The sequence below is a fragment of the Falco punctatus genome, assembly GCF_963210335.1.
Source record: "Falco punctatus genome assembly, chromosome: 9".
Lineage (NCBI taxonomy): Eukaryota > Metazoa > Chordata > Aves > Falconiformes > Falconidae > Falco > Falco punctatus.
This window is the reverse complement of record NC_137589.1, coordinates 49,215,643-49,226,304: the sequence shown is the minus strand read 5'-3', so window position 1 is coordinate 49,226,304 and position 10,662 is coordinate 49,215,643. Positions and strand designations below refer to the sequence as shown.

The following is a 10,662-nucleotide window of genomic DNA, read 5'->3' as shown; positions in this document are numbered from 1 at the left end:
TCACTTATATTGATTTTATTTTAGAAACATCCAAAAATAGGGTGGTTTGGTTTTTTTTTGTTACAAAAGCTCTTGTTCACAATACTAATACGAATCTTCATGTAACAGTGCTCAAGAATGTTTTCTAAAATACATATTCACCCTTGGAAAAAGGAGTTTCAAAGCAGTAAAATTCTTATCTGCTGTACCTCGGTTTTGATGCAGCACTGTTAGAGATAGATACCTGTTGCTGGTGTTTCTTTCCCTCCAGACAACTAATTCTTTAGAACCATCAAAGAGAAACCATGCAAGCTACAAGTTACCTAGTTTAAGCTGTTTTTTTGTTTCTAGGAAGGTAACAGAAAGTGTTCTAGAAACAGTGTTTTGCTGATACTTCACAGTGAAAAAAGAAAGCTGATGGAGCAACCATGAGAAATTCTGCAGCCATTCCTGGAGGTAGGTAGGGCAATGTTGTTAAGATTTTGGTTTCTGGACTTACAGTGAACTTAAAAGATGTCAGGAAACACTGCTTATACTTTTTGGAAGTGTTGATCTTAAAGCTGTTTACCTTTAAAAAAACTGAAAGGTCTTGACTTTGGACCCAAATGTACATCTTGCTGCAGAGAGTGGGAAACATGAGTTTAATACCAAGAGGCTGGGGGGCTGGTTGAGCGTGGCGCTAAAATGTAGCAGGGCCCACTATGCAATTTATGCTAAACCAGGGTGTGCTTTGCTTGGGGAGTGACAAAGTCAGGCTGCAATCAGGTGACGGGTCTGATGCAAAAATCAGGCCGTGCAGATATACCAGAACCCTTACAAGAAAGGCTCCGCTCAGAACAAAGCCTTGCATCACGGAACCGCTGTCTGTCATACCGGTTAGTCTGGATTTCCTTCTAAAAAGGAATTCCTCTCTAGTAAAGTTCACTGTAAGCACAGTGCACTGTCAGTATCTGGACTGTCTGAGCGTCTTCTCAAAGTACACACTAGTTTACAGATCACACAGCAAGCTACACACACAGCTAAGCCTCTACTCATGGGCTCTTCTGAGCTATCTGATCACATACTGTGTTCGTCTACACGTAGCAGCACAGACAAGTTTGGTTTGTGATGGAAGGAGAACGGGCTTAACAGATCAATCGTACCAATGCAAACCAGTCGCAAAGGGATTCAAATATAAAGTACAAACAAGCAGCCTTTGAGAGGAAGGCCATCCTACTTTGAACTAGTACATTAAGGGAAAACTAAATAAACACGTCTGTGCCTGACCATATGCCTCAAAGGAAAGGCTCTCCTCAGTGCTGAAAATAAAACACCAGTAATTCCAGCATGTCAGCCTTAAGAGACTCACAAGCTCAACAACAAAACTAGAAAAGCCCAACAGAAATTAGACAGGGCATAAGCTTGGACATGGCTCTCACTACTGGAGTTTTCCTGCCCTTCTCCCTTGGGACTGGTCAGTGCAAACTTTCACCTGTTCTTTCAGATGGAGATCGAGTACTTGGTGTCTCTGAAGGGGTAACCAGGCTCATCTCCCACTTCCAGACATGGAGGATATTGTCATAGAACGAACAAGTTGCTACAATGCTCATTTCTTTTGGGCTGTCTAGAGACCTGCCTGAATCCCCACTTCTGTCCAGGCCCATTCTGTCGGGTCTCTTAGCTCCTGCGTCAGAACCGCTGGCTGACCTGGGATCTCCCCCTCGATCTGGACCCCCAGCCAAACCTAAACTTCCCTTTAGACCAGAGCCCCTAACCGGGTCAGAATCCCCAGACAGCTTCGGGTCCCTCTCTCCTTTGAGTGGCAAGGCAGGGCCTTCACTCTCCTCATCCAGTATTACATCAAAAGTAGCTGTAGGAGACTCATAAATTATCTTCAGGTTTTGCACCTGCAAATTCAGTCTCTCGTCTTCCTCTGATCTTCCCACAAGCTCCTCTGAAGACTGGCACGCAGCAGCAGAGTCCTGTGTTGCAGCCAAGGAATCCCTCGGACACAGCCTTGACCAGTCAGCCCCATAGGCCAAGGAATTGTGCAGGACATAGGATGACAGGATGATACATTCTTCCATGTTTTCCGCTTAAAAAAAAAAAAAGTTAAAAAATGAAATAAGCAGAAATGAAGTTGTGAAATGGTTTGTTGCAGACTGCTCAGAAGCCATTCTAGCATTGGCTGTGTCCTACAGGAAGAATTCTCTGGTTATTGCCTTCTTCACAACAGAGTTAAGCATTCTAGCAGAAATGAAGTACTGCCTCTCCTAACAATTTTTCAGCCACCTCTCATTAGCCTTGATCTTCCCTGGTTCAGCAAGCAGACAGGAGAAGAAAGTTTAACATGCGTGAGGTTTGAGAGCCTCATTATTCAAAATACCTAAAAAGGCTCAAGAAAGAGAAGACAGATCACACAGTGATCCCCACTGAGCCACACATACAACTGGTGAAACTGGCAGACCAGGTTCCGGTTATTAATAAACTGCAGATGAGTTATTCCCATGAGCTTTCAGCGTTTGACTCTGACACTAGCGGACATCAAGTGCCTCGCTTCCCTATACAGGAGAAACGTTATCCTCGTTTTGCAAGCTGTGGATCTGCCCAAGGTCTGGAGAAACCCGGGAAGGCAACCATTTTAAGCAAGACTGTATTAGTAATGTAAATGCAAAACAGCTTTTTAATCATGTAAATACCTTCTGATTCACACAGAGGTCTCATTCACGTTATTCTAGATTAACCAGACTGCACACCATTTCCTTTCTGAGGCAATAACCAAATCACCAGCAGGTCAGTAACTTCTGCTGACAGTAAAGCACCATGTGACATTCAGAAGAACCTCTCTGAACCATCAAGATGAATGCAAACTGGAATGGTCATGTCAACAGGCAATGCCTTCACACCAAAACAAACAGGCTTTCTCCCCATGAAAAGAAGTTACAAGAGATTCACACATGAATGACAGTGCCTTTGCACAACTGATCAGGCCAACTGAGGACAGGTCCAGGAAAGCTGGAAGAGCTACCTCAAGTTGGAATAAAAGTCTATGGCTATTAACAACATCTAGATCTTTCTAGCAAGCTCAGAGCTGGAGTTCCCCCATGAACCTGGAGGTAGGAAAGGAAAGCAGCAGAGCAGCGCAAGAGCATCTCTGTTCCACTGAATGCTCACCCATGCTTCCACGGCAGTCAAGGATTTTGAATCCACTCTGCATGCAGGCTGCTAACAGCACAAAATCACAGGTTGGGTGCCACTTCAGCCTCCAAACTCCACCTTCAACATGGGTGTCTGCCAGCGCCTGCTTCATGTTCCTGGTGTCCCACAACAGCACGTGCTCATCATAGCTAGAGACATATCACAAATAAATATGCAGACAAGCAGCAAAGCTGATTCAGCACAATAAGTACAGAAGAAAATTAGGGAAGATCGCACACTTTCTGAGAAGACCACACCTTGAGCAGCGCTAGCACAGAGGCTGTCACACTGGTGGAGAGCAGCCAGAAGGGACCTACCTGCCAGTAGCCAGAAGATTCTCCCGGTGGGGACTGCACTGAATGCTGCACACACCCATTGAATGCCTGCAAAAGAGGAACATATACCAGAGGGAAGAGACAGCAATGTACCATTTGAGATGGGATTCTTCCTTGAATTTCAAGGATTTGGGGGTCCACGTTACTGCATCAAGGTGTCTCAGGAGAGAAGAGTAAGATAAACTCAAATTTCAGTCCAGTGAAACACAAAAGCAGAGTTCCATCTACACAGTCCAACAGCCCTTCCAGAGCAAAACTACTCACACGGTCTCTCAACACAAATAATTTCTAGTAGTATTTGCATCGTAAACTGCTGTTCAGGAGCCTGTAAGAATTTCAGCAAAATTCCTCCATTCCTGGGAGACTTTACTCCCAACATTAATATTTGCATAGCGATAATCCCCAGTGTATTTTAAGGTTAGATATAAAATTTCACTGAAGAGCTGTGTATATTGTTTTGATCATATTTTAGAAAATATGTTATGCCACCAGAAAAAAAGAGATTACTTCAAATGGGTGAACAGTGGAGAACAAACTTATTTCTAAAAAACATTCCATAATAAGATATCCAAACATAACACCCACAAAAATTCCCAAAATAGAAGAGCGCATCAGGATCCTTCTTTCAGAAAGAAGCTACCACCATCTTCATGTGTGGAACTGAACAGCTGGTTTATTATGTTGAAGGACATGGAGAAGGAAGTTTCAACCTGAAGTTGTCCTGATGAAAACACCTAATAGATGTCTCCATTTCCCAAGGGAGGCAGGAACAGGACTCCACTGTCACTGCACGTCCCTGCATTCAGTGGCTTGGGAAGGGGCACGGCAGCACTGTATGTCCACACATGACAGCTGTAGGGTCCAGTGGCAAACGCGCTTACCTCCTGCTGGTGAAGACAGGAGTCTCTGGACTGCACCTGGTGTCCCAGCCCTTCAGCAGGCTGTCGTCTCCTCCTGCACAGGGACAGAACATTGTTACTCTAAGCACTGCCAAACAACCAGTGCAGGGCACTGAGGCAAAAGAGTTAATACAGAGCTGATGATTTTCACCCCTAGGATCTCATAGCGTTTAACAGATGCACCAAGCATCATTTGAGGCTCACAGTACTCATCACTGCAGAAGAGACACATTAGCAACACCCTCACTTTACTAAGCAAAAAAAAAAAAAAAAAAAATTTGAAGAGAAAAAGACTGGACTCTAGAAGCTCTCTGGCTCTCTTTTGCACACCACAAGAGATCATCACCTTTTTTGCCAGTAGCCAGCGAAAGTACAGTTTAAAAGGCACAGCTTCTCCTAATTAATTCCAACCACTTCACGCACTCAAGAAGCCTTTTACCCCTAGCAGCATCCCTGACTCTTTCAAGAGGTGTGATTGCAAGCAGCATACCCAACCCTGGAAAGTAAAATCCCACAGAACACGCATCCCTGTACAAGGTGGCCCCTCCCCAACACCCCCAAACGAGAGCCCCAGCCCTTACAGACCTGAATACACAATATCGGTGTCCCAGTAATTAAAAGCAGCAATCCAGGCCTCAAATTTGTGAGCTTCCCACTGGTTCAGGACATGCACAGAAGGAGCAGATTCATCTATGGAGAAAAGATTCAGCTTCCCCTCTGAATCACTGCTGATCACTCTCAAAGGACATCCACTACGGTGGAATAGAGAGAAAACACTAGAAATTACTGAAACAATCAAGTATGCCTGATTCAACTAAACATTCATAGAAAGTGGCAGTACAGTGGAAGAAATGCATGCATTTATAAAGTCCTTTTCAGCTTCAGCCCACCCCATGTTGAAATCATCAACACCAATGATCCCCATTCCCTGATCTCACAGAGCGGGCAAACCACTCACACTCGTGAGGAAAAGAAAACCAGCCTTGGGTCTGTCTTTCTCCTAGATGCATAACTTGACTTCTCACATGCTTGATGTTACATCAATAAACAAATTCATTTTTCCTCCAAGTCTGACAAGGACCTCTGAGTCTCTTCCCTCTTCTGAGTACAAAGAAATGTTTTATTTCCGTGATATCACAGACATCTGAAGCACTGGCTGATCCTGACCTTTCCTGCTTTCTTCCTGTGGCACAGCACCGTTGCAGTTTCTGGACACAATGTTCTTGGAGCACTGGCAGAAGTTCAGAGCTCATAGTACACTGATTTTCTGACATTCCCTGACATGAAGTAGGTACCTTCTGACCGGTTACTTGCAACTGTGGGTACTGATTTGGTGGCTCAGGGCTTCTTTCTAGTTTTACATCATATGCTAGTTACTAAATCATACTGAATCTCCCAAATTTCCACACAAGGGTCACCCCCTTCCTACACAGGTGTGAAGGCTGCACATTTGGCTTCTAGAAGGGGTTACCTGTCTCTCCAGTGACAACAGTGACAGGCTTTAAAGCGACTTTTCATCATGGCAACAACCATTTATCTTGAAGGGCAGGGACAAGGGGCAAAGACATGGGGAAGAAGGAATGTAAGGAAGAAGAAAGTGTAACTGGGAACTCTACTTATTCATTAAACAGCATGCACAGAAACAGTCTTTAATTAGCAAAAGCTACTAAATATTTGCTCTACAGTATTAAGCACACAACTGCCTGATCTCCTCAGTTTCCAGCTTCACACCAAAGGCACCACCCTCTGTATTGCACTTAACTAACTCTTTCAAGGTATGGCTAATTCATGTTATTTCATGCAGTGATGCCATTTCTGAAATCAAACGTATGCGCGTTTGAGAGAGGAAGGAGCCACTTCCGAACTAATTCTCTCCCATTTCTCACTAATCTGTGTTTAAGCTTCCTACACGTCCTATTATTAGCAGTCCTTAAGCAGAACTTCACAGTAAAATTTCAGCCATTCTAAGAGCAGAGATGGAACCAGTGGATCCACCTGCATCCCATCCTGGTCTTTCTTTTTAGCAAAGGCAACAGAAGACATGTCCCTAGCTCACCCACTGCCATTCACCACAGCTCAATCTCACATTTGTTGTTGGTTCAGTCTCCGCTCTTGTTACAGTGGCTGCAGTTTGTGTTCTTGTCCCTTTGTTACCCTTGCTTTGCAAATAGTAACTTCTAGAGAAGGTGCAGAGAGACAGCTGGTATCTAGAAAGTCTTAAACTACTTCACAAAAAGCCACCAAAGATTAATTCATCAAAGTCCTCAACTTACGCCTGACAGCTGTCACGCACACAACAGCCTCCAATACCGGCCTTTATTCCCCATCCTCACCATTGCTCTCGTCCAGTGGACCAGTCTAAGGACAAGGCCAGACGCTGTGCGCCAAGATCGACCCTGAAGCATGGCTCCAACATGCAGCTGTTCTTCTACTGGAAAGAAAAGGAATGGGTTAGGACTGGGAAGACAGCAGGTACATAACAATACATGTACTGCTTACTCTCACAGCAGATGTTTCCCAGAGACAGATGAGCATATTAGGGTCCCATGCTAAAAAGAGATGAAACGTCCCATAGCAACGTACAATCACTCAGTAATAGCTGAAGGGCAAACACATGCATACACAGGATTCCCGTCCTCCTGCTACCCACTGCCCACCAAATCGCCCTTAACTTCTGCTTTCTCTCAGTGTGTGAAGTGCAGCAGAAGTGATGGCCTGACTACCGAATTCCCTTACAGACTGACTTCCACCTTCTTTGTTTGTGGGAATGGCTCTCTTGATCACTCTCTCCTCTCACCAGCTGAAAGAAACCCCTTCTCCAAAATTCTTCCCTGCTTTTAACAACTTTGTGACTTCTGCTGTTTACCAGTTAGTCCATACTTGTCCTCAAGTGAGTTTTCCAGCATTTGCTTCTGCTTCCCTCATGCCAATTGTCTCCCACACTCTGCAGGTGGGTAGAGCTCAGCCAGTCTCTGGTGCCATGAACAAATTTGTGGAATTTATAAGAAAGGTCATCAGAAGACAAGGGAAATGTTTAAAAAGCTAAGCATACTGAGGAAGACATGGAAACCATACAGCTTTCCTGCAAGTCTCTGCACACTGCTAATAAGATGTATCAAACATGGGTTAAAAGCAGCTTCAACAGCAGCTGGCGTTATGGCCACCTACCTCACTTCCAGTCAGGTGGCAAAACTCCACGGCACCCGTCGAGTTTGCAATGCCAACCATGGGATGTTCTGCAACGGGGACGTGGCACCTAAAAGATCAAGTTAAACAAGTCTTGAACGTCCATCTTGCTTGTATTTTAGGAAGAGAGCAAATTCGTAACTTGTATTCCAGGATGCACAAGGAGAAGGTACCTGACCAAAAAACAACTCATGAAGAAATTTTTAGGCTCCTCAAGTTCCCACAAACCTGCATGGAGGATTATATATATACATATATATACACACACACATATACGTATATATATGGGAAATTACACTATATTATTATATAAACAAAAGAGGTCCAGAGTCACTGACCAGCCGCTCCTAAGTGAGCAAAAGAATGAAACACAGGAATGAGTGCAGTCTTTCCTCACTGGAACAAACTGGAGAATACTCCCTCCAAGAAGTCAGGGACAGTTTAGTTAGAAAATATTACTGCTGCTGCCATACCAACAGTCAAAAGACACCCCCAGAACAGCAGCCCACGCTGCTGCGAGCACCAGGCCCTGACAGGCTAGCATTACCATTTGATGTCCAGGACGGCGGCCGTGTCAATCCTCTGGATTTCTGTCAGCGGGATGTAGGGCTGCTCTTCGTTGTAGTGATACAGGTAGAGGCGCCCGGTCCGGTCACAGGCCCCATTGCTCCCCCGGGAGTCAGTCTACATTAAAAATTGGAAAGAAAAGGGTAGGGTTAGCCGCGTGTCTACCTCCCACCCAAGACCGGGCCAGGAGGGGGGCAGACGGCTCCCCCTTGGCAGCCCCCTCCCTTGTGGGGGTTTCAAGCCGCCGCAGCTCCCTCAGAGCCAGCCACGCTCGGCGGCGGGGCCACCCCGCAGGGACAAGGCCCCACAGCACAGGGCTGAGGCGGCCAGCGGGCAGCCGGGGCACTGCTGAGGCAGCCACGAAGGGTGGGCGCACCCCGGGTGCTGCTGAGGTAGCGGGGGAGCAGCGGGCCCGGCTGAGGGGGCCGCGAAGGGCGGGAGCGCCCCGGATCCCGCCGAGGTAGCCGGGAGCAGCGGGCCCGGCTGAGGCGGCCGCGAAGGGCGGGAGCACTCGCCCAGCCCGGCCCCGGCGGCCGAGGGGCGTGAGGTGGGAGCGCGCCCCGGCGCGGCGCCGGGCTCACCGCGGCGGGCGGGCGGAGGTGGTAGGTGCCGCAGGCCAGGATGCTGTGCCAGCCCTCCACTGGGCACCACTCCACCGCGTCCGCGCTGAACTCCGTGTCCACCACCTGCAGCGTCCGCGTCCGGCACGGCGCCGCCATCTCAGGGCGGGCTCATGCCGCGCCGGCCGGGCGGCTCCGGGGAGGCCGCGCCGCCGCGCAGCGGAACCGCCGCCCCTCTGCTTCCCGCTCCGGGGCGGGGCGCGGCGCTGCCCGGCCCCCGGCCTGCGAGGGAGGCCCGGGGCCCAGGCCGGGCTGGTGGGTGGCGCTGCGCCGCGTCCGCGCTGAGCGTCGTCCTTAACCGCCCTCAGAGGAGGGTTTTTTCCATTAACTTGTCCAAGCTCTTCCCAAACGCGGCCTTGTAGCACCCACCGCGTCCTGAGGCGAGGGGCCTGCAGCTGGGACGGCTGCACCTCGGGCTTAACCGGGCGGCTGCTCATCAGAGAGAAAATCTGCCCCCTTGGCATCCTCCCTCTGCCAGACCTAGAGACTTTCCTCATGCTCCTGTCGCTCACACCCGGTCCACAGCCACGTCTTCACAGGAGTCGTTCTGGGCCACGGAGGGATGCTGGGCCCTCGCCCTGCGCCTCTCCCCTTCCAGAGACAGAGGGTGACAAGCACAGGCTCTGGGTCCACGTGCTGCCAGTCCACGCCGAGGTGCTAGTCTCCACTCGCCCATCCTCTCCTTGAGCCTGGTTTGCTGCTGGTCCCTGAGCTGAAGCTGCTGCAGGACTGTGTTTCACAACCCAAAGGCCTTGTTGCTGAGAGAAAATAAGTCTGTGTAGGGCCCATCTTTTGATGTCTTCCCACAAGCAACATTACATTTATTGACAATGAATTTCATCTACCAATCTGTAAGATCCTTCTGCAATACTTCTTCACTCAGCCTTTATTACAATTACACTAATAACCTCATTAGTGAATGTTGTCACCTTCCTGATTCATTACTTTTTCCCAATTATTTTTTAATGCATCAGGCATCCAACTGTTGACTTCCTTCCACCAACCCCCCTTAACTCTTCCTTCCCTGTTGTTTGTTCACATGATGACATTCCCTTTTCCCATAGCAGTTTTGCTTTTTTCTTAAGTGCCTTGACTTGATCAAGTACATTTTGAAAGTTCAAGCAGACTGTACCCAACCAAATTCCCTTTATCCCCTGCTTGTTGATGCCATTAAAACGATTCCAATCCCAGTTTTGAAGCACAACTTCCCTGTACGGAGACTGCATTGATTCCTCCCCAATATTTAGCCATTGATACTGCAACACGAATTTGCTAAGTGCAAGTTCACCTGGTTGTAGTTTGCCACATCTGCCCTGAAACTCACTTCAGAAGCTTCTGTCACATTTGCTGTGGGTACCAAGGGAGAGGTTACCATCCCAGCCGGCAGCTTGGCTTCTTCACCCCTGAACCATCTCAGAGCCCATACGTGGCTCTGTCTGGTCCTGGCAACTTGTTATTGTTCATTTCATCTGAACTTTAGTCTTTCCTAAAAGCACGTCAGTTATAAACAGATTCTCCGCTGAGCTCTCCATATGGGTGTGAAGTATTCCCATGTGAACTCCCCCAGCTCTTTCACAGCAAACACAAATGCAAACAGCTCACATGTTTTCTGCTGGGACTTTATCTCCACGTCAGACTTTCCCTTTACTGTGCAACACACAACTGCCTGCAGCAGTCTCCATGCAGCCATCTCCCTGCTCCTGATTTTTCCAGTTATTTGTGCAAGTTTTACAACTTGTATGTCCTTTGTATTCCATTTTCCTCTGCATTATTTTAGGCTTTGGGTTTTTTCTGTTTGGTGAAAAAAAAAAGCCACATTTCACCTGCCAAATCTTATTCTTTCCATCTTGTACACTTGGACACAAGTTCAGTTTATAAAGGATTTCTCCTTACTCTACA

At 47.5% G+C, this 10,662-nt stretch overlaps 1 protein-coding gene across 1 annotated transcript; it reads right to left on the bottom strand.

The window, feature by feature from the left end:
* Positions 1–9,288, bottom strand: DPH7 (diphthamide biosynthesis 7). The gene is made up of 9 exons (XM_080402081.1): positions 8,725–9,288; positions 8,124–8,260; positions 7,559–7,646; positions 6,724–6,818; positions 4,976–5,142; positions 4,373–4,445; positions 3,474–3,539; positions 3,133–3,305; positions 1–2,053 (listed from the first exon to the last, which is right to left on the bottom strand). Exons 1-9 carry the CDS (start codon positions 8,860–8,862, stop codon positions 1,434–1,436), a joined length of 1,557 nt encoding a protein of 518 aa, XP_080258207.1. The 5' UTR covers positions 8,863–9,288; the 3' UTR covers positions 1–1,433.
* Between the last annotated feature and the right edge of the window lie 1,374 nt (positions 9,289–10,662).